Below are 25,407 nucleotides of genomic sequence, written 5' to 3'. Positions count from 1 at the left end.
TCTTTGTGACAAGAGCCTTGCCTTTGTCACCCTTCACTTTCTTGCAATCAGGAGATATGTGGCCTTTCTCTCCACAGTTATAGCATTTGACATTGGTATTATCTCCTCTATCAGACTTTCCCCCTCTGCCCTCAGATCTTCTGAAATTCTTCTTATCAGAACTTGTGCCTTTCCTGGAAAACTTCTTTACCTTCCAGAACTTTCTGTATGCAATCTTTGTGATCCCTTTCACCATAAGAACACACAGCTTCATCATCTCCTCATCAGCATCAGTCTCAGGTAAGCTTTCAGAATCTGAGTCATCATCACTCTCAGAACTTGATGACTCAGTATCAGACTTTGTGAAAAGAGCTTTACCCTTGTCTTTCCTTGAGGTAGCTGCCTTGGGGGATTCTTCTTCAGCCTTAAGAGCAACTGTCCTTAACTTTCCTCCTTTCCTCTTGCTTCTTTGTTCCATCTCAAGTTCATGAGTCTTGAACATTCCATAAATTTCATCAAGAGTTGTTTCATCAAGATTGTAGTTGTCTCTTATTGTCGTTGCCTTCAAATCCCAGCATTCAGGAAGAGCTAACAGGAATTTAAGGTTTGAATCTTTAAGATCATACTCTTTATTAACCAATGACAAATCATTCGAGAGTTTGACAAATCTATCATATAAATCATTCAATGACTCATTAGCCTTTGAGTCAAAGTGTTCATACTCTTGAGTGAGTATTGTCTTCCTGTTCTTCTTAATTGTATCAGTTCCCTGACACCTTGTTTCCAGAGCATCTCATATCTCCTTTGCAGTCTTGCAGTTAATTACCCTGTTTGACATTACATTATCAATGACACTATGCAGTAAGTGTCGTACCTTAGCATCCTTAGCAATTGATGCTATATCTTCAGCAGTATAATCACTCTTCTCCTTTGGTACAGTCTTTGCTGCTTCACCTGCAACTGCAACAGCGAGCTTGGTTGGTTTGTGAGGTCCTTCCTTGATTCTATCAAGATATTCTGGATCTGTAGCTTCCAGAAACATGGTCATCCTCACCTTCCATATGGCATATTCAGATGGTCTCAGTATGGGAACTCTGATGGTCTCATATCGACTTTGAATTTGTGTCTTTGGAGGTTCTTCAGTTTTGGTAGGCTTAGTTGGAGTTTCTGTGTCAGACATGATTGTGTTTGGATCTTAAAATGTATGTGCGTTTACAGAAGGGCTCTGATACCACTTGTTAGGTCACACACACTGTAGAGGGGGTGAATACAGTGTAAAGTACAATCAAATCGAACTCTAATAACTCAAGTAATAGAAAACAAACTTTATTGAAACAATAAACTCTATTACAGTATGGAACTGTTACCTCTCAGTGATGAACAAATATCACGAGAGCTGTTAGAGTTATATTGAATAATCTTCTCGAATATGATAACACTTATAGTGTAAACTCTATGTCTGTGTTTATATACTACACAGTTACAAGATAATCGCTAACTGATATGGAATATAATTCTGCTTCCTAAAATATATCAATCAGATATCTTTTCTTCCAAGCATTCTATTCTTCATAGAACTCCTTCTTCATGCATATCTCTTCTTATGCTTATCTCGATCTTCTTTCCTTTAATCAGCTGCTGTCCTTATCTGAACGTCCTTCAGTACTTAAGTTCTGATATCCATCTTCTGATGATTATCTCCTGATAATATAAGTACTGATATCCTTAAGTCCTGACTTCCAGTAAGTACTGATTTATCATGTTTAAGTAAGATCTGAAAACTAAACATAAATCATATTAGCCATGACATTATCAAATATATCTAACATGTAACAAAGATCAAGTATATTATATAAATTCTGTTACAATATAAACTGATGTTCTCTCTCAGTGATGAACAAATATCACTAACAGCTGGTAGGTTATAATGTATAATCTTCTCGATAATGATAACACATATAGTGTAAAACCTAAGTCCGTGTTTATATAGTACACATTTACAAGATATATTTTAATTGATATGGAATACAATTCTGTCTCCTAAAATATATCAATCAGATATCTTCTACAAGTCTTCCAGTCTTCTAACTCTTTCCATGCATATCTTCTTTTGATTTAGTCTCGATCTTCTCCTGTAAATCAGCTTCATTCCTTAACTGAAAGTCTTCCCGCACTTAAGTTCTGATATGACCTTAAGTTCTGATATTAAGCTTTGACTTCCAATAAGTCCTGATTTCAGTAATCCCTGATTTTTCCTGTTGTTAAGTTTTGAAAACTAAACACAAATCATATTAGAAATGACATCTCAAATATATCTAACAATGAATATATTCAAAGATGCTGGAATAGAGTAGTGAAGTAGCATGGATTAGACTTGATAGGTTTTGTTTTATATCTTGTCTTATTCTATGTAAACTTGGTGATATATAAACCAAGTGTAGCGAGTAGAACAACAATAACAAAAACCAAGAAAACACATTTTCAGCAGAGAAACATCTGTAAGCTGTATTCTGTAGAATTTTTCTGTAGTTTGTTTGTTCACTTCTAAAGCAGCTGTGAACTATTCAACCTTCACAGGGTTCTCTTGATATATATATATATATATATATATATATATCTGGTGGATACATTCAAATCCACCTGAAAGTTTTAAAGACCTGAGTTTTTATTACTTTATGTTTGATTAACTTAACTCTGTATTCCGCACTTTTCAAATCAAATAGTTAGATATAAATTGAGTTATAACCATTTTTCATAAATCTCAAAAGAAGCCAGAATTACATTCAACCCCCCTTCTGTAATTCTTGTTGTATTGTTAGGGAATAACAATTGTTATCAGAGCAAGCTCTTGAAGTACAAAGAGTTTAAAGATCACAACAAAACAGCAAGATGAACAAGAAGGATGTTGGAGTCAAAATTCTATTTCTGGATAAAGACAATTATCATCACTGGAAGGTGAAGATGCACCTACATCTTATTTCTCAAGATGAGGCCTATGTTGATTGCATAGAGAGAGGTCCTCATGTTCCAATGAGAGCTGCTACTGGCAATGAACCTTCAGTCCCCAAGCCTAGGCATGAATGGTCAGATCCTGATATTGAGCAAGTCAGAAAGGACAAAAAGACCATGAATATTTTATTCAATAGAGTTGATGTTGACATGTTTGACAACATCATCAATTGCAAGACAGCCAAGGAGGGTTGGGACACCATCCAAATTATCTGTGATGGTACTGAGCAAGTTAGAGAAAATAAGATGCAACTGCTAATTCAGCAATATGAGCACTTTCATTGTGAATACAGTGAAACTCTCACTGACATATTTAGTAGGTTTCAAAAGCTACTAAATGCTCTGAAGTTGCATGGAAGAGTCTATCAGACAAAAGACTCCAATCTCAAGTTCCTTAGATCTCTTCCAAATGAATGGAAACCAATGACAGTCTCACTGAGAAATTCTCAGGATTACAAGGAGTTTACCTTGGAGAGACTGTATGGCATCCTGAAAACTTATGAGCTTGAAATAGAGCAAGATGAGAGGATGGAGAAAGGAAAGAAGAAAGGAGAGTCCATAGCACTGGTTGCTGAGTTGGAAAAGGAGAAGGAAGTGAAGGTAGAAGCTGTTGAGTCTACTAGAAAGGTTTGTGAAAACAAGGGTAATAGGCTGGTAGCTAAAAATGAAGATTCTTTGAGCCAAGATGATATGGATGATATTGATGAACATCTTGTATTCCTTTCCAGAAGATTTGCCAAGCTCAAGTTCAAGAAGAAATTTAGAGCAACTAAGCCAAATAGAAACATGGTGGATAAATCAAAATTCAAATGTTTTAAATGTGGCTTGGCAGGGCATTTTTCCAGTGAGTGTAGAAAGTCAGATTCCAGTAAGATGAAGTTTGAGCCTGTGGATTATAAATAGAAGTATTTTGAGTTTCTCAAACAAAAGGAAAGGTCTTTTATTACACAAAAAAATGACTGGGCAACAGATGGTTTGGATGAGGATGAAGATGTCAGCTATGTAACTCTAGTCCTAATGGCCAAATCTGATGAAATAGAAACAAGTTCTTCAAGTAATCAGGTAATCACCACTAACCTAGCACATTTATCTAAAGCTGAGTGTAATGATGCAATTAATGATATGTCTACAAAATTATATCATTTGTGTGTTACACTTAAGTCTCTCACTAAGGAAAATGCTAAAATCAAAGAAAACAATCTGTTTTTAAGTGAGAGGAATAATGTGCTAGAGTCTCAATTTATTGAATTTGAGAAATTGTGAATAGAATGTAAGATTGCTAAGGAGGAATTAACTGAGTCCTTGAAAAAAGAAGAGATTTTGAAGAAGCAACTTGAACGAGAACATGAGGTGATTAAGGCATGGAAATCATCTAGAGATGTTCATGCTCAAATCATAAAAGTTTAAGGTATTGAGTCCTTTTGTGATGCAGCCTGGAAAAAGAGTAAAGAGAAGCTCGAATCCAATTTGGTTGAAGGATTACTAACAGATGTGGACTCGACGGATGATGAGAGTCATCCGTCAGACAATCAAAAGGATTATCCGTCAAGTGACACAAATCCTCATTCGTCGGCTGTGAGCAAACCTGTGAGCAAAGCCAAACTTGCCAAGTTAAATGAAAAGTATGGATCAGTTTCCAAAAACTTTGTTCCAGGAGAATCAAGTCAAGTGAAGAAGGAGAAGAAAGTGAATGTTGGTCATCTGTCTATCAAGCAATTAAATGACAGATTAGAAAAGATTGAGGTTAAAACAGATCCTAAAAAGAAAAACAATAGAAATGGGAAAGTAGGGATTAACAAACATAACAACTACACACCTAATAAATATGCTCCAATAAAAATCTGTTAAGTATGGTAGTGTTAATCATCTGTCTGTTAATTACAAACTTGCTATGCCTACTCCTACATATGTACCATCTTCTTTTCCCAACATGAATGTCATACCTTCTATGCCTATGAATGCTATGTCTGCACAGAATATGAATGCACAATTTGCTAATATGCCATTTGCACCTAATCCTTATTATGTTGAATTTAGTATGCCTCAAATGCCATTTAGCATGCCTTATTGGAATAACATGTTTGCAAACAATATGCCTTTCCTGTTAATCAAAATGTGCATGATAATTCTGTTTTAATGACTGGTTTCAAAGGTCCAACTCAGATGACTAAGGATGAATCTGATATTCCCAAGTCAAATGAGATCAAACCTAAGAAATAAAGGAAAAAACCTAACAAGGCAGAACCCAAGGAAATTTGGATACTAAAATCAACTTGATTTGGTTTTGATGTGTGTAGGGAAATAAAAAGAATCTTTGGTATCTGGATAGTGGTTGTTCAAGGCACGTGACTAGAGATTCTACCTTACTCACAGAGTTCAAGGAGAGAGCTGGCCCAAGTATTACTTTTGGAGATGACAACAAGGGTTATACTGTGGGATATGGCTTGATTTCAAAAGACAATGTCATCATTGAGGAGGTTGCCCTAGTGGATGGTCTCAAGCATAATTTGCTGAGTATCAGCCATCTTTGTGATAAGGGCAATTCAGTAACCTTCAATTCAGAAGCATGTGTTGTGTCAAACAAAAGGAGAAACAAAGTGGTTCTCACTGGAGTGAGAAAAGGAAATGTGTACCTAGCTGACTTCACCTCATCAAATGTAGAATCTGTCACTCGTCTTCTCAGTAAAGCAAGTCAAGATGAAAGTTGTGGCGTCCTCCAAACCCGGGTCAGAAGTTTGGGGTCCACACACACACCTTAATTATAACCTGCTTATAACAATAATAAAGATAATAATAATATATGCAGTGACCCTACTTATCAACTACCACGGACCGCAACAGGTTAAAGTATGCACACAAGCCAAACACACTAATATATTACAAATCGTTCAAATCCCAACTATTTCAAACTCACACTGAGTATCAAACATTAATACAAACTTTTACAAACTTAAATTATCCCAAAAGAAGCCTACTAGCTCAGCTTCCTCAACCTGAACCCCTAGCTCTCGCGCTGGACTGGGGATCCTCGCTACCAACTGGTTCCTTTTTAACTGGAAAGAATATAAACAACATCGCACAAATGAGCTAACTAGCTCAGCAAGTCAAAATGACAAAACTGAGAATAATGATCATCAGGTGACTATGATTATGATATCAAGTGAACATTGGATTATGATTTAGAATTGGATATTATACTTTTAATTTAAAAGCCAAGGTTAGGCTGCTGATCAGTCACGCACTAACCCCGAGCAAGGCACACAGCATTGCTCTAACTACTGGATCCAAGGCACACATTGGCCTAACTTGACCATTATATGGTCTGACCACGAATCTGGTCCACAATTTTATAAAAACAATCCAATTCTAACATAATAACAGAATATGCAATAATAAACAATAACCAAAATCATTAACAATAATGAGTGTTTAACAATGAAAGGTTTTCAATCTTTGTAAGGATCAAATAAGTAGTTTAAAAGCTTGAACGCTGGGTAATGAAAGAATTGGATAACAAAAGAATCAATATTTCAGGGTTTCAAAGATTTGGGCTCTCAAAACATAGGATACAATGGTTGAATGTACAAGTAATTCAGTTCAGTGTTTGGGATTTTGTTTGCATGTATTTATGGAATAGTAACGTATACTTGAGGTTCGAGTTTGGGTTTACAATAATCAATGGCTTAGAAAGAATATGGTTCATGGCTCAAGAACAATAACTGAAATCAGGGTTTAGGTTTCCGTGCTTCAAAGCACTTGCAATGTCAACAAGACTATCAAGAATTACAATGTCTCGAGAAAGTTCAGAACACTTGCCTGGTATTAGCTTACTACTCTGCACTGACTTCCAATCACAACCGTCTTACTCTTCAACTATCTGTTTTCCTTTCCTACGTCTTGCCTTTTCTGCTCACATATCATAAGTATCTATCAATCATCAACTCATAGAGTTCTATTCAACACACACTTCTATCTAACCTTCGTTTTACCCAAATCCGATTAACGGATTGAAATCTATGCAATAACGAAGTAAACACCGAATATATAGACCGATAGTCAAACAATAGGTCACGTATAACACATAATACATCACATAATCAATGACATATCATTTATAAAGAAGTCTCGGGTCATAAATGTGCTTTCGGGTATTTAAAATAATTTTTAAAACATTTTTCGGAATTAAAACGGGTCGTTGGATCAATTTCGGGTTAATAAACAGGGTTCGGTTGGCCAATTCTGGCTCCGAAACAATTTTAGAATAATTATCGAGACTTGAAAATAATTTAGAATAATATTTTAAAGCTCGAAACTATTTTTCAGAATTTTTAAATCATTTTTAATAATTAAATCTAATTAAATAATTAATTAAAAATCAATTAATAATTAATTAAATCAATTAATCAATTAATTTTCGAATTAATTGACTAATTAATCAATTAAAAATTAACTGAAATTAATTAACTAATTAATTCAGATTTATTTGTGAATTAAAAATAATTTTCGGAATTAAAATAATAATTTTTAGAATTTTCAGAAATTAAAAACGAATTTTTATAATAAAAATAAATGGGAAATATGATTTTTAAACATTTTTAAAACAGGAATCCTATTTTTGCAAAGTCTGGAAACTTCAGGGACCTAACTGCATCGTTTTTAAAACTACAGGGGCCTGTTTGCAATTTTACCAACTCCGCCGTCGACTTCGCCAGAGTGTGGCCGGAGAACACGATTCCGGCCACCTCAGGCCGCCAAACTGTCCAGATCACAACTACACCTCACCAGGAACATATTCATGCAATCAAATCATTATAATCATTCATGTTTTGGCCGGAAATTGGCCAAGAACATCGCCGGTTTCCGGCGAACATCGAAAATATTCAAAACACAACTCCCTTCTCTAAAGACCTCATTGGTTCATGAAACTTATACGACTGGATTGCTAATTTCACAGAGAACACAACCCACTATAACACAACATCAATCTATCACAGAATAAAAAACCCCCAAATTTCAATTAAGAACATTCATACGGGTTATAAACCCTAATTTTTAAATTCGAAAATCAAACTCAAATTTGAACATGTTATTGAACTCCAAATCAGACGTATGACATATGAAAATCATCAGGAAAACAAGCTCTACAACATGCAATCATCAAATCATACAAACAATCATCCGAACAAAAATTCATATTTTTAATAAAATAAATTCAAAAATAAATAAATGTTTAGAAATTAAACCTTTGATTCTGCAGTGAAACAAAGCTCAGAATCTGATAGAACACCTCAAATCCTTCGTTTTGGTTACTCAAGCTTTAAAAACAGAGATCGGTAACGCCTTCGTTTTGCTGTTTGATTCTTAGAACAGTTTATGAATATAAGATTTTTCTCTGTAAAATTATATAATTATCTGTCTGCAAATGATTTTTATACGAAATAAAATACGGTAAAAGGCTATTTATAATTACGGAAAATTAGTATCCCGTTGGATCATTCCGGATATAAAATGGTACGTTTATTTATAAAAACTGAACCAAACGGTATCGGTTTTCGGGATAATTATCCAAATCAGTACAGCTTGTACTGCGGTCTTGGTCTCAGCACCCAGTTACACGTACTACGAAGTGATAATTGGGATAGTTTAATAAAAAGCTCCCGTTTATCGAAAATACGGGTTTTATTGATTTACCGAAACGAATATTGTATCGAAAATGTTGCGCCGGGACCCGCGCATGACAAACCGTACGCCGGATCGAAAAAGTCGAAACATGGAAAATGCTCGGAATATTACAATTGGGTTAGGAAGGAGTTCTCGAAAGAGTTTCGGGTTCCAAAAACGTAACAACGGTTGACGTCGGTTGGTTCCCGTTTTTATAAAATAAATTTTAATTACCCGGAAAAAGATTTTAAAAATTTCATATGATTCTTATAAATCTATAAATCAACATAAAAATAATTAGGAAGATATTACAATTATCTATATTTTATTTTGGACATATAAAAATTAAAATACTCAATTAATATTATTTTCGAATATTCAAGTACATATAACACTTAACAATTAGCTCACAGAATAGATACTGAACACATATAATAATTATATAATAGCAACAATAATTACACGATATATCCCGGATATTACATCCTTCCCCCCTTAAAAGGATTCTGTCCTCAGAATCTCTAAGAAAACAAATGAGGGTACTTTTCTCTCATATCACTTTCTAACTCCCAGGTTGACTCTTCAACCTTTGGGTTTCTCCACAATACTCTTACTAACTTTATCACTTTATTCCTCAATACTTTCTCTTTTTCCTCTAGAATCTCTATCGGACTCTCTACATATGATAAATCTGCTTGAAGTTCTATTGGCTCATATTTTATTACATGCCTGGAGTCTGGATTATATTTCTTAAGCATTGATATGTGAAAAACATTGTGAATGTGCCCCATGTGCGGAGGTAATGCCAATTTGTAAGCGACTTTGCCAACGCTCTTTAGGATCTCAAAAGGTCCGACATATCTTGGGCTTAGCTTCCCTTTCTTCCCAAACCTCGTTAGTCCTTTCCACGGTGATACTTTCAATAATACCAAGCTCCCTTCTTCAAATTCCATGTCTTTCCTTGACTGGTCTGCATATCTCCTCTGACGATTTTGTGCGGCTATTAATCTCTTCTGGATAATTTCAACAACTTTCTTTGTCTGTTGCACCAATTCAGGTCCGAGTATTTTGCGTTCTCCTACTTCGTTTCAATATAATGGAGATCTATATTTACGTCCATAAAGGGCTTCATAAGGTGGCATCCCAATGCTGGTGTGATAACTGTTGTTATAAGCAAATTCTACCAGGGGTAAATGCTCGTCCCAACTTCCTTTGAAATCAATAGCACAAACACGTAGCATGTCCTCGATTGTCTGGATTGTTCTTTCACTTTGGCCGTCCGTCTGCGGGTGATAGGCCGTACTCATATTCAATTTTGTTCCCAAACATTCTTGAAAACTCTTCCAAAATCTTGAATTAAACCTTGGATCTCGATCAGATACGATAGACACTGGAACTCCATGACGAACTACAATTTCTTTTAGGTACATATGGACTAACTTGTCGAGCGAAAATCTTTCATTTATAGGCAGAAAATGAGCTGACTTGGTAAGTCTATCCACTATAACCCAAATGGCATCATGATTAGCCCTTGTCCTTGGTAATCCAACTATGAAATCCATGGTAATATGTTCCCACTTCCATTCTGGAATCTCCAATGGCTGTAGCAATCCGCTTGGTCTCTGATGCTCTGCTTTAACTCTCTGACAGGTATAACATTTGCTAACCCATTCCGCAATTTCCCTCTTCATATTTGGCCACCAATAATTCTTCTTTAAATCTCTGTACATTTTGGTACTCCCTGGATGGATGGAATATCTTGAACTATGTGCCTCTTGTAAAATTTCATTCTTTAACTCCGTCACTGGTGGAATCCAAACTCTTGAAGAAAACCTAAGAATACCTTGATCATCTTGTTGCGTGCATAATTCCTCACCTACCAAACTATTTATATCTTGATCCATTACCTCTTTCTGGCATTTCTTTATTTTCTCCAATAACTCTGGTTGGAAAATCATACTGTACACTTTTGCTTCCTTAGGCTTGCAAATTCTAACCTCCAATTCTAATTTCTGAAATTCTTTATATATTTCTTCAGGTACAGATAACACATTTAACCTTTCCTTCCGACTTAACGCATCTGCTACAATGTTCGCCTTACCGGGATGATAATTAATCGAGCAATCATAATCCTTGATCAATTCTAACCATCTCCTTTGCCTCATATTAAGTTCCTTCTGGGTAAATATATATTTCAAACTTTTGTGATCCGTGAAAATCTCACACTTTTCTCCATACAAATAATGTCTCCAAATCTTCAAAGCAAAAACTATAGCTGCTAGCTCCAAGTCATGAGTAGGATATTTCTGTTCGTGTGGTTTCAATTGCCTTGATGCATAAGCAATCACCTTGTCGTGCTGCATAAGAACACATCCTAATCCTTTATGAGAAGCATCGCTATAAATTACGAAATTCCCTTGATCGTCTGGAAGTGACAAAACAGGTGCCGTGATTAATCTTCGCTTCAACTCCTGAAAACTTTCTTCGCACTTGTCGTTCCATATAAACTTTTCATTCTTTCGTGTAAGCTTTGTTAATGATGTGGCAATCCTTGAGAAATTCTGAACAAATCGACGATAATATCCCGCCAATCCTAGGAAACTTCTTACCTCAGTGGGTGTTCTCGGTCTCTCCCAATTCATAATTGCTTCGATCTTTATCGGGTCCACTTTGATCCCTTCGTTACTGACTATGTGTCCTAAGAACTGAACTTCCTGTAGCCAAAACTCACACTTCGAGAGTTTAGCATATAACTTCTTTTTCCTTAAAATCTCCAAATCCGTTCTCACATGTTCCGCATGATCCTCTTCCGTCTTGGAATAGATTAAAATATCGTCTATAAACACAATAACAAACTTATCCAAATATTCCTTAAAAATTCTGTTCATCAGGTCCATAAACGCTGCTGGGGCATTGGTCAATCCAAAAGACATCACTAGAAATTCATAATGCCCATACCTTGTTCTGAAAGCTATCTTTGGTATATCTTCTGGCTTGATCTTTAGTTGATGATATCCCGATCTTAAATCAATTTTGGAGAAGTACTTGGCTCCCTTCAATTGGTCAAACAGATCATCGATTCTGGGTAACGGATACTTGTTCTTGATTGTCAGCTTGTTGAGTTCCCTATAGTCAATGCACAGTCTCATGCTTCCATCTTTCTTCTTGACAAATAATACCGGGGCTCCCCACGGGGATACGCTGGGTCTAATTACTCCTTTCTCTAACAATTCTTGCAATTGCCTTGCTAGCTCTTTTATCTCAACATGCGCCATTCTGTACGGGGCTTTGGACACCGGTTCTGTTCCAGGTTCTAAGTCGATCGCAAATTCAATTTCTCTATCTGGAGGAAGTCCTGGTAACTCGTCGGGAAATACGTCTGGAAATTCATTCACTACTGGAATATCTTCAAGTTTTGCTGGCTCCTGACTTCTGTCGATTACATATGCTAAGAAATGCTCACATCCTTGTCGTAGTAACTTCTTGGCTTGAATCATTGTTAAGAATTTCCTTATTTGTTTCTGACCTTTGAACGTTATTATTCTTTCGTCTGGCGTTTTCACCATTACTTTGTTATTTCGACAATCTATCTGAGCATCATGCTTAGATAACCAATCCATCCCTAATATCACATCAAATTCTCCTAACTTAAATGGTATCAAATCTACACAAAACTTACTACCAGAAATCTCAATCTCACAATTTCCACAAACTTGGTTTACAGTTACACGTTCTTGATTTGCTAATTCCACAGTCATTATTTCATTTAAGCACTCAACTGGACAGTTTAATTTACTAATAAAATCTTGTGAAACAAACGATCGAGTTGCTCCCGAGTCTATTAACACTTTGGCACATAAAGAATTCACATTAAGCATACCTGCCACGACATCCGTATCCTGGATCGCATCCTTCACCGACATGTCAAAAACTCTAGCCCTTGAAGTCTCATTCACTGTTGGGGTAGATCCCATAATCCTCAATACATTACTGACTGGGGCTGGTGTCTTGCAATCCCTGGCCATATGTCCTGGCTTCCCACATTTAAAGCATGTAAATCCAATGACTGGAACCTTTACTGCTGGATTCCGGATAGGCTGATCCTTATTTGCTGGTTCTCTTGCTGGCTGATTTCGGCACTCCCTCGAGTAGTGCCCTTTCTGGTTGCATTTAAAACATACCACATTCAACTTGTTACAAACTCCTCCATGCTTCTTTCTACATACTTGACAATCTGGAAAAGTTAATCTCAACTGATTCGGCTGATTCACATTAGCTGGACGATTGCCCTGGCCTCCGTCTCCTGTATTTTGTCTCCTGAAATTAAAATTTCTCCCTGGCTGAAACTTGCCCTTCTTAAAATTTGGAAACTTCCCTGTTTGTGATTGACCCTCACTTCCTTCAACTTTCCTTTTCTTGCTTTCCTTATCTTTCTGGAACATCTCACTCTCCGTCTCTGCGATCATAGCCTTCTGTACAACCCCGGCATAGGTATCTAATTCAAAAATAGCTACCTTCCCTCTGATCCATGGCTTCAAGCCTTGCTGGAATCTCTTAGCTTTCTTTCTATCAGTATCAACATACGACGGCACATACCTTGACAATTCCTCAAACTTCCCCTCATAATCTGTTACCGACATATTCCCTTGCTTTAACTCTAAAAACTTCAGCTCCATTTGATCCTGAACAAACTGAGGGAAATACTTTTCTAGAAATAATTCCTTGAACCTTTCCCAAGTAATAACATCCGTACCTTCCAATGTCTTCACCATCTCCCACCAATAGGTGGCTTCATTCTTCAGATAGTAACTTGCAAACTCAACCTTCTGTTCTTCCTTTACTTTTACTAAGGCAAATGCCTTCTCTATTTCCTTTAACCAAACATTTGCTTCAATTGGCTCTAAGGAACCCTTGAATTCTGGTGGGTTTATTGCCTGAAAAGTTTTGAAAGTTACCTGGGGATTGGTCTGTCTTTGTTGTTTTTGTGCTAGGTGAACTGTTTGTTGGGCCAAGATTTGAAGAATCTGGGCTATTGCTGGGTCCATAGGTCCTGGGTTCACATTCGGGTTTGTATCATCTTGATTGTTGTTGTTGTTGGTTTCTTCATTTCGGGTGTTGGTGCGGGTATTTCTTTTGGGAGGCATTTTCTGTAAAGAATCAATCAATTTATTTAGCTTTTGAATCAAATACTTGCATAGAAGAAAAGTTTTGTAAAACAGGAATATCTCTTTTTTTTTAAAACAGTGGTAATTAAATAAATTGCATGCTTCTTTACAGAATATAAGCAGTTATGGAAAACAGGGTACATGGCATCACAGGGTATAACTGGTGCAATGAATAAGGTAAGGTAAAACAGGTGCAGTAAAATAAATGACAGTGCTGGAAAGGAAAAAGGTACTGATATATATAGATCAAAAGTTTTAGGGTAGTACAAGCGTAAAGACGCTTCGAAAGTAAAAGCAAAAAGGGTACAACAACCTACTCACTAGTCAGCATAGCTAGTCTATAAATACAACTCAAGAGTCTACTGATACACACTACACACTACTATCCATACTACATAATCATAACAACACTACTCAGCATCTTCATCTCAAAATCTCTAACTCAGCTCCAAGGAAACTCTGGTCCTGCCAGTCTCTCAAAGTCCTCCATCACCTCAGTAGCCCAGCCCAGCAGTGCATCAGGGCCTCTTCCAGGTAGTGTAGCTCCATGTAACCTAGCCTCAAAAACCCTCCGTGTCACATGAATCTCCTCTTGAAGCTCCCTCACACCACGATCAACATATGTAGTCCTGATGATATGCTGTAACTCTCTAATCTGAGCCAACAAGGAATCACGCTCCAATAGAAGAGCCTCATACCGGTAATAAGGAACTGGGGGCAATGTAGACTGGAATGGGGCACTCGCTACTGAATGCCCAGTGGAATCTGAATCAGCTGGTGGGGGTCCTCTGACAGGTGGCCTCATGCCTGGAGGTGGAATAGCCTGCAGTGGCACGGGCTGCAACACCGGTGGAGGTAGAATAACCAATGCTGGTGGAACAACAGGACGTGGATGCGAAAACGGCACTCCAACTGAAGGCTCTGAGTGATCAGCTGATACCGGAATAAAAGAGTCGACCATCTCTGCTATATGAAATCATATCGCAATATAAGAATCTCATTCCATAACACAAACTATACTAATACCCGATATAACGAAGCACTCAACCTCTCAACGTTCTCTCATCCTATGCCTTACTTCTAATCTTAACCCTCTACCCATTCCCGTTAACCTAGGCTTGTGTCAGTGACTTATAACCTGTAGCTCTGATACCAAACCTGTGGCGCCCTCCAAACCCGGGTCAGAAGTTTAGGGTCCACACACACACCTTAATTATAACCTGCTTATAACAATAATAAAGATAATAATAATATATGCAGTGACCCTACTTATCAACTACCACGGACCGCAACAGGTTAAAGTATGCACACAAGCCAAACACACTAATATATTACAAATCGTTCAAATCCCAACTATTTCAAACTCACACTGAGTATCAAACATTAATACAAACTTTTACAAACTTAAATTATCCCAAAAGAAGCCTACTAGCTCAGCTTCCTCAACCACGAATCTGGTCCACAATTTTATAAAAACAATCCAATTTTAACATAATAACAGAATATGCAATAATAAACAATAACCAAAATCATTAACAACAATGAGTGTTTAACAATGAAAGGTTTTCAATCTTTGTAAGGATCAAATAAGTAGTTTAAAAGCTTGAACGTTGGGTAATGAAAGAATTGGATAACAAAAGAATCAATATTTCAGGGTTTCAAAGATTTGGGCTCTCAAAATATAGGATACAATGGTTGAATGTACAAGTAATTCAGTTCAGTGTTTGGGATTTTGTTTGCATGTATTTATGGAATAGTATCGTATACTTGAGGTTCGAGTTTGGGTTTACAATAATCAATGGCTTAGAAAGAATATGGTTCATGGCTCAAGAACAATAACTGAAATCAGGGTTTAGGTTTCCGTGCTTCAAAGCACTTGCAATGTCAACAAGACTATCAAGAATTACAATGTCTCGAGAAAGTTCAGAACACTTGCCTGGTATTAGCTTACTACTCTGCACTGACTTCCAATCACAACCGTCTTACTCTTCAACTATCTGTTTTCCTTTCCTACGTCTTGCCTTTTCTGCTCACATATCATAAGTATCTATCAATCATCAACTCATAGAGTTCTATTCAACACACACTTCTATCTACCCTTCGTTTTACCCAAATCCGATTAACGGATTGAAATCTATGCAATAACGAAGTAAACACCGAATATATAGACCGATAGTCAAACAACAGGTCACGTATAACACATAATACATCACGTAATCAATGACATATCATTTATAAAGAAGTCTCGGGTCATTAATGTGCTTTCGGGTATTTAAAATAATTTTTAAAACATTTTTCGGAATTAAAACGGGTCGTTGGATCAATTTCGGGTTAATAAACAGGGTTCGGTTGGCCAATTCTGGCTCCGAAACAATTTTAGAATAATTATCGAGCCTTGAAAATAATTTAGAATAATATTTTAAAGCTCGAAACTATTTTTCAGAATTTTTAAATCATTTTTAATAATTAAATCTAATTAAATAATTAATTAAAAATCAATTAATAATTAATTAAATCAATTAATCAATTAATTTTCGAATTAATTAACTAATTAATTAATTAAAAATTAACTGAAATTAATTAACTAATTAATTCAGATTTATTTGTGAATTAAAAATAATTTTCGGAATTAAAATAATAATTTTTAGAATTTTCAGAAATTAAAAACGAATTTTTATAATAAAAATAAATGGGAAATATGATTTTTAAACATTTTTAAAACAGGAATCCTATTTTTGCAAAGTCTGGAAACTTCAGGGACCTAACTGCATCGTTTTTAAAACTACAGGGGCCTGTTTGCAATTTTACCAACTCCGCCGTCGACTTCGCCGGAGTGTGGCCGGAGAACACGATTCCGGCCACCTCAGGCCGCCAAACTGTCCAGATCACAACTACACCTCACCAGGAACATATTAATGCAATCAAATCATTATAATCATTCATGTTTTGGCCGGAAATTGGCCAAGAACATCGCCGGTTTCCGGCGAACATCGAAAATATTCAAAACACAACTCCCTTCTCTACAGACCTCATTGGTTCATGAAACTTATACGACTGGATTGCTAATTTCACAGAGAACACAACCCACTATAACACAACATCAATCTATCACAGAATAAGAAACCCCCAAATTTCAATTAAGAACATTCATACGGGTTATAAACCCTAATTTTAAAATTCGAAAATCAAACTCAAATTTGAACATGTTATTGAACTCCAAATCAGACGTATGACATATGAAAATCATCAGGAAAACAAGCTCTACAACATGCAATCATCAAATCATACAAACAATCATCCGAACAAAAATTCATATTTTTAATAAAATAAATTCAAAAATAAATAAATGTTTAGAAATTAAACCTTTGATTCTGCAGTGAAACAAAGCTCAGAATCTGATAGAACACCTCAAATCCTTCGTTTTGGTTACTCAAGCTTTAAAAACAGAGATCGGTAACGCCTTCGTTTTGCTGTTTGATTCTTAGAACATTTATGAATATAAGATTTTTCTCTGTAAAATTATATAATTATCTGTCTGCAAATGATTTTTATACGAAATAAAATACGGTAAAAGGCTATTTATAATTACGGAAAATTAGTATCCCGTTGGATCATTCCGGATATAAAATGGTACGTTTATTTATAAAAACTGATCCAAATGGTATCGGTTTTCGGGATAATTATCCAAATCAGTACAGCTTGTACTGCGGTCTTGGTCTCAGCACCCAGTTACACGTACTACGAAGTGATAATTGGGATAGTTTAATAAAAAGCTCCCGTTTATCGAAAATACGGGTTTTATTGATTTACCGAAACGAATATTGTATCGAAAATGTTGCGCCGGGACCCGCGCATGACAAACCGTACGCCGGATCGAAAAAGTCGAAACATGGAAAATGCTCGGAATATTACAATTAGGTTAGGAAGGAGTTCTCGAAAGAGTTTCGGGTTCCAAAAACGTAACAACGGTTGACGTCGGTTGGTTCCCGTTTTTATAAAATAAATTTTAATTACCCGGAAAAAGATTTTAAAAATTTCATATGATTCTTATAAATCTATAAATCAACATAAAAATAATTAGGAAGATATGACAATTATCTATATTTTATTTTGGACATATAAAAATTAAAATACTCAATTAATATTATTTTCGAATATTCAAGTACATATAACACTTAACAATTAGCTCACAGAATAGATACTGAACACATATAATAATTATATAATAGCAACAATAATTACACGATATATCCCGGATATTACAAAAGTTGGTTGTGGCACAAGAAGTTGTCCCATCTAAACTTCAAGACAATGAATGAGCTTGTCAAGAAAGAACTGGTTAGAGGTATTCCTCAAGTGGAGTTTTCTAAGGATGGACTGTGTGATGCCTGCCAGAAAGGAAACAGATTAAAGCATCATTCAGGAAGAAGCTTGATTCAACAATTGAAGAACCTCTGCAATTGCTACATATGGATTTGTTTGGACCAGTCAAAGTGTTGTCCATCTCAAGGAAAATATTGTGCCTAGTAATTGTACATGAATTCTTAAAGTTCTCTTGGACATATTTCCTAAAGTCTAAAGATAAGGCTAGTGAAATCATCATCAATCACATAAGGCAAGTCAACAATCATCCAGATTTCAAAGTTAGAAGAATCAGGAGTGACAATGGAACTGAGTTCAAGAATTCTGTTATGAGAGCATTTTGTGAAGATAATGGGATTATGCATGAGTTTTCAGCAGCAAGAACTCCACAACAAAATGGAGTAGTGGAAAGAAAGAGCAGATCACTTATTGAAGCTGCAAGGATAATGCTTGAAGAATCAAAGTTACCAACATACTTCTGGGCTGAAGCTGTAAATACTGCATGCTACACTCATAATATTTCTTTAGTTAATCAAGCAAAGTGTATGACACCCTACCAATTGTTCAAGAACAAGAAACCAGCTCTAAATTTTCTTCATTTCTTTGGCTGCAAATGTTATATCTTGAGAAATCAAACTGATCAAAATGGAAAGTTTGATGCTAAAGCAGATGAAAATTTTTTTGTTGGATATGTTGTTGGTAAAGCATATAGAGTCTGTAATCTAAGAACCAATATTTACTGAGTTTATGTGAACTTGTTCACTCTTTTCAGTAATTAAGTTTGATCTAGGTGTTGAGGCAGTACCTTCCTCATGAATTGATTTAACATTATCAGCACTAGGATTAAACTTAATGGTCTTTGTTTGAACCTTGTTCAATTTGACCTGACTATCAGTTTTTATTGATTCTGTTTTCTCAGTTTCTTCTCCACTTTTCTTATCAGAATTAGATCTACCTGAATATCCTGATCCCCAACAACCATTCTCTAAGATTTTCTGGGTTGCTTTTCCAGAGTTAGTCCAAAGTTTAATGACTTTTCTTTCTTTAGCTAGCTCCTTTTCTAGATAAGCATGTTTTTCTAACAATTTTTCTTTAACATAAACAATATTATCTTTTTCTTTTTGAATTTCTAGCATGGAAAGCAACTCAGTTTCTAGGTAATCATTCATTTTATTAAGCACATAGTTTTCACTCTTGATTCTATTGTTCTATAAGGTTTGATCCCTAAAACTAACATGCAGAGTCTTAAGAAATAATCTTAATTAATAGATATCATCAGTATCAAACGTAAGAGTAGACTGAGGTACCTTTAATTCAGCATTGTCGGTCTCAACATTAGCATTTTCCATGAGAGCATAATTGATCCCATCATCCGAGTCTGATGAATCATCTCAGTTTCTCTTCTTTGAGATCAAAGCTTGTTTCTTCTCAGCTCTGGGTTTTCTGTAGTCAGCTGCAAAGTGTTCAAGTCCATCACAGTTGTAACATTTCTCTTTTGACTTGTCAGGTTTTCCAGATCTAGCTTCCTTCCAATCAGTATCTCTTATGTTGTTCCTCTAATCAGAGTTTGAGGAACTGGAACTTTTTCTGGAAAATCTCCTCCCTTTCTTGAAGTTTCTGTAGAACATCTTCTTGAAGCTTTTAACCAGTAGGGCAGCCATTTGATCCATATCTTCATTGTTGTTGTGATCACTATCAATATCTGATTCAGTATCAGTATTTGAGTCATCATCAGAATTTGATGATTCAGTATCTGACTTAGCAATCATGGTTTTCCCTTTGGAGTAGCTTTTCCTTCTAGCTTTCTCATTTGGCTTCTCTTCAACTTTGAGTGCAACTAGTCTAGCTTTTGATCCTTTCCTCTTGCTCCTTTGCTCCATCTCTAGTTCATGAGTTTTCAGAACTCTATAGATCTCATCTAGAGGTGTGATGTCAAGTTGATAGTTATCCCTGATTGATGTGACTTTAAAGTCCTACTTTTCAGGAAGAGCAAGTAGGAACTTCAAGTTGGAATCCTCCAAATCATATTCTTTGTTGACAAGGGATAAGTCAGTCAGCAAATTCTGAAATCTGTCATAGATCTCAGTTAGGGTTTTCCTGCAAGCGAAACAACTACTTTCATTGGTTTGTGAGGACCATCATAGATCCTGTTCAGATATTCAGGATCTGTGGCTTCCAAGCATATGACCATCCTGACTTTCCAGACTGGATATTCATACACTTTCAGGATGGGCACCTTGATTGTTTCATACTTACTCATGTTGTTGCGTATCTGTGATGTGGCTGGGGGTTGTGGTTTCGGATCCAGATTCTATATTTCTTCTTCTCCTTCGTCTGACATGGTTGATTAATCTTCATATCTTAAACTGTTTGTACGTTAACAGCAAACTCTGATACCAATTGTTAAGCCCTTAATCAACTGTAGAGTGGGGTTAATACAGTTAATATAATCAACTCTAGAAAGCTTCAACAAAATCAACAGTTTTTATATTAATCTTATAAAAACTTATTACACAAGTACTCTCTCGAAAAGGATGAACAAATATCCTTGAGAGCTGCTAGGTTATATGAAAGATTTAACAATGTCGCAATGCATATAGCATGAACCTAATCCGTGCTTTATATAGAGCACAACTACCAATGTATAAGAAATCATATTCTATTAAAAACAAGAAAACCTATACTATTGCTTCAGAGATAAAGTCCTTCACCCACTTGAAATTCATGTTTCCTTCTCCTCCTCAAAGATCAACTTATGTGATAAATACTGATTTCATTATCGATTGACATCGCCATTCGTTGAAATCATCATCCGTTGATATCCTATCATCCGTTGATATTTCATCCTCCGTTGATGTTGTCATCAACATTCGTTGTTGTATAAGTTCTGAAATGAATTTATGATAGTTTATGTTTGATATCATCAATTGCTTTTAACATTCTCCATTCACTTCACGTTGCACCACATCTCCTTCATGCTCCATCATAACCTCCTCAATAATACTGATCCTTGAACCATTTTCCCATATTAAAAGTTCGACCATGGGCTTCATTATCTTCGCGAGCTGGTAGCATTGACTCTATTGGGACTTCGAGCATTTCGTCAATACTCTGGACTTGCAGATCTTTCTCTCCTCTTAGCTCGTCCCTTTGACTTGCATGTGTTATCATTCTTTCTGGTCTCAGCAAGCGATTGCTCGATTGCCTTGAAGGACTCAGCTTGCTTAAGTATGTCAGCTAATGACACAAGGTCTTTTCCTTGCAAGTGTTTCCAAAAATCCTCCCACGCACAGACCAACTATGAGAAGTATTTTCATTGTCTCGTCTGTTGCACCTCTCACCAAGGTAGACTCTGCATTGAACCTCTTGAAGTATGAAGTAAAACTTTCTCCTTCTTTCTATTTTATATTTTCCAAGGTGGTAATAGGCGGAGTATACTTCACATCGGCTTGGAACTGAGTCAAAAACAAAGTTTTCATTTATTCCCACAATATGATAATTCCTGACACAAGTTTCTAAAACCATTGTTAAGCCCCTTCTCTAAAAAAAAGTGGCTGCCAAAAGTCGGCATTGTGCTAAGTCCGGTACTTGATATACATCAATTTCAATGTTGAAGCGTCCCAGGAATTCCACATGGTCGGATTTTCCATTAAAACATAAGTCATTGGTCGTGTTCCCGTATCCAGCGGGTAACCGCGGTTCCCTTACAACATCGGAGAAGGGGGATGGAGCTTGCGCAGTTATTGTCACTCTTCCTCCTTCAAGATGGTTGAGCAACCTCTTAAAATCACCCACATTGAACGTTTCAACTTCAGAGATGGTTTGAATATTTGGTTGTTGGTGTTGTTGCTGTTCCCCCTGGTTACCCCAGGGTGTACCAGTGGATCTTGCCGCCCCTCTCCGTGAGGCTGTGGCTGCGATATATTACCATCCTGATTTTGAACCTCCCTTTGTACATGAGTTATCTCTTGGTCGCGTCTCTGAGCCTCGCCATTATTTTACAATATATCTTGAATTCGGACATCGTCTACCCAATGAGGACGCGTCCTCGATCCATTGCCCGTAGCGCTGTGAGAAGCTATAGGAAAAATGGTGGGGGCTTCTCCAGCTGAGGGCACGCCCTCACGTCTTCCATGATATGGCACTCTTTCTCGCTGATATCCATTCCTTCCATAACCACTCCTTTGATAACTCCTACCATAATTTCCAAATCTTCCACGTGGACGTGTACGCTCGTGTTCCCTGTGTCACACCCTATCATCCCTTGGGTATGTAAGGGGCACATACGTTGTGTCACGGGAACTCGCTTCTCCATCATTACCTTCCTTTTTCTATATCAATAACAACATCCTCAAATCATCATCTTCCAACCTTATACCAAGTCTTTTCTTCAGAGTTGAAAAATCTCTTCTTTCCTCATCTTGATTGTGGATATTCTTCGCACGACGACGCTCATCCATCGTACGTCTAGACCTATGAGGATGTGGATCAATCTGATTGTCGATACAAGGCCTCTATCTTCCATCAGTGTCCTCGTCGACAAGTTCCACAATGGGCTCAACATCATCAGAATACTCCAGGCGTCATGGAGGGATTTGAGGGTTTCCTTTATTAGCTTGGCCACTAACATCGTGGGTGTTTCCTTCGACCATGGGGGATTTCTCCACAGCATGACCGTGACGGGGAAGCCACGGCCTTTCCTTGTATTACGACGCTCCACCGTGTTCAACCTCGAGTTAAAGTTGTTGAAAGTATCCCCATGCGATACAGTTGCTCCAAGATATCAGCGTTGCTGATGAGAACTGGTGGTGTTCCTCTCACGTTCGGGGCTTATGGAGGATTTACTACGTTTCTGGGCACGTAGGGTTCATGCTGAGTGTAGCCTCCCTCACCATCTCCTTCAAATCTTTTATCACTTCCATCATAAGAACTTTCATCACGATTGTAAGACATCTTTTCCTCCTAAGATTACAATCTTGATCAGCACCCCTCCTTCTAACGCCAATTTGTTGACAGAGGAATCTGGTAAATATAAAATTTGAAGTTTCTCACTGGAATCAAGATCTGTGACGGTGGTTCTTTGCCGTAAAATCAAGTGGTGTGTGGTGATTGTGCGTTAATTGGTGGCTGAGATTGATTAGGGTAAGTGGTGGCTCCTTATCAGCTCTCAACTTCTTACCCTCTCAATGTGCCTACGTACCCTTTATATAGGGATCAAGCCTGACGTAGTTCTTGGGGAACAAGAAATCTAATGGGCTTATACTCTCATTCCTAGGCCCGGTAGAAGTCCCTCCAGAATCCATCTTCCGCTAGTTTTAGGAATGTCCAACTATGAGGCCCAACCGCGAAGGCCCAAGACCCGCTCGTAATCGTAGGACTTCAAGGATAGTGCATCTCCCTACGCAAAGATAACACTCCGCTACAGCTATCTCCCTTGATTTACGGACGCAGGTATAGCCCCGGTTCACCCCAAATCCCGGGCGCGTCCGAATGAGGATAACCCACTAGATAACAGGACAGGTGATCCCAAACTCTTGGGTGCAAAGTGCAGGATGACTTCAAAGTTCTCCAACGAGGACACCCGTTGAATACAAGAACAGATCTCCCAAAGCACACGCCAATGTTCACCCCGCATCCTAAATGAGGACACCCGTTGAATACAGGAGGAAACCTTCAATCTTCAGGCATACCCTTCGAGGCTTTCAAACTTTTCACGGGCATCCCCCTCCTTGACCGACTCAAGGAAGGAATTCTTGAAATAGTACCTACAACAAATATGTTAGTAAAAATAATCTTCATTACTTTCTCCATATTTTCCTTGTACTGAGGTTGTTCTTGTTTCCCTTGTCCCGGGTGAGGACAAGTTCATTGCGTCGTCCTGAGCGAGGACAAGCCCTTTGACTTGTTCTGAGCGAGGACAAGCTCGTAGCGAGGACAAACCCAGAGCTGGGACAAGTCCGAAGTGAGGTCAAGCCCAGAGCGAGGACAAGCCTAGAGCGAGGACAAGACCTTTGCCTTGTCCTGAGCAAGGACAAGCCCGGAGCTAGGACAAGCCTTTTGCCTTGTCCTGAGTGAGGACAAGACCGAAGCAAGGACAAGCCCGGAGCGAGGACAAGCCCGGAGCGAGGATAAACCATTTGTCTTGTCCTGAGCGAGGACAAGTACGGAGCGCGGAAAAACCCGGAGCGACGACAAGCCCAAAGCGAGGACAAGCCCTTTCCCTTTTCCTGAGCAAGGACAAACCCAGAGCGAGGACAAGCCATTGGCCTTGTCTTGAGCGAGGACAAGCCCGGAGCGAGGACAAACCCTTTGCCTTGTTCTGGGCGTGGGCAAGTCTGTTCATCCAAACAAGCCATGTAGTGCATTCCACTTAACTAGGGCACGCCTTACCCCTAAGACGCGTCCACTTCTGTTATGTTGTAGCTTAAACCCAAACATAGTCCATATCTTGCATTTCATTAAAGGAAAGCGTCCCCCCCTCATGCGTTACGGCCTCAAACCTAACCCTTCATCCTTTTGCCCCAATTTGATTTCAGTTTACCCGAAATGATCCATTACCAAATTTTGGCTATAACAAAGAATACCACTTTTTTGAAAGATATGGCCTGAAATACATTTCTTATACGCATTTGAGAAATAGGTAAGACTATTACGCATTTAAGAAATGAGTATTATTTTAAAAAATATAAAAATAAACTAAAAAAATAAAAAAAAAGAACAGAAACATGATACACATTACTGACATGCGTTACATGTATTGGAAAGTTATGATACGCATCTCATGAATGCGTATCTAAAATTATTATTTTATTTTTTTTTATTTTTTACACAAGTTACCCATTTCTAATATGCGTATTAGTAACATCCAATTTTAAAATATGAATGGGGTAGGTATTTTTGGCCAAACATTTCAAAAAATGGTATTCTTGTCACAAACCCTTTAAAAAGAGGTATTTTTGTCATTTTTTCTAAAAAACCTGATCATGTCGATATCGGGGCGAACCGGGTTAGACTTTTTTTGAAATCAGGGGCTGGACCGGATTAAACCGACTTTTGTTTAAACTAACTAGGCTATTTGGCCCAATGAATATGGTCGGATGTAGAGCTGGCAATTCCTTCGTTTCGTGTACTTTCGTGTCGTGTACTTTCGTGTTTTGTATCATGAAGGCCTAACCCAATCCTGAACCGTTAAGAATTCGTTTCGTTTCGTGTTCGTGTACCTTCATTTCGT

General features: G+C 37.4%; 1 protein-coding gene across 1 annotated transcript in view; it reads right to left on the bottom strand.

The window, feature by feature from the left end:
- The window catches only part of LOC141659812 (uncharacterized), a 32,293-nt gene extending 7,761 nt beyond the window's left edge, over positions 1-24,532 (bottom strand). The window contains exons 1-7 of the mRNA XM_074466738.1: positions 24,117-24,532; positions 23,867-23,941; positions 22,303-22,507; positions 13,419-13,583; positions 13,164-13,370; positions 12,233-12,239; positions 10,798-11,992 (exon numbers count right to left, since the gene is read on the bottom strand). Coding sequence (XP_074322839.1) covers positions 10,798-11,992; positions 12,233-12,239; positions 13,164-13,370; positions 13,419-13,583; positions 22,303-22,507; positions 23,867-23,941; positions 24,117-24,532 — 2,270 coding nt within the window. The remainder of the gene's footprint in view (positions 1-10,797; positions 11,993-12,232; positions 12,240-13,163; positions 13,371-13,418; positions 13,584-22,302; positions 22,508-23,866; positions 23,942-24,116) is intronic.
- Between the last annotated feature and the right edge of the window lie 875 nt (positions 24,533-25,407).

This window comes from Apium graveolens, chromosome 5 (genome assembly GCF_009905375.1).
Source record: "Apium graveolens cultivar Ventura chromosome 5, ASM990537v1, whole genome shotgun sequence".
In the NCBI taxonomy this organism is placed as follows: Eukaryota; Viridiplantae; Streptophyta; class Magnoliopsida; order Apiales; family Apiaceae; genus Apium; species Apium graveolens.
Note: the sequence above shows the minus strand (reverse complement) of the source record. Positions and strands in the feature narration are given on the sequence as shown.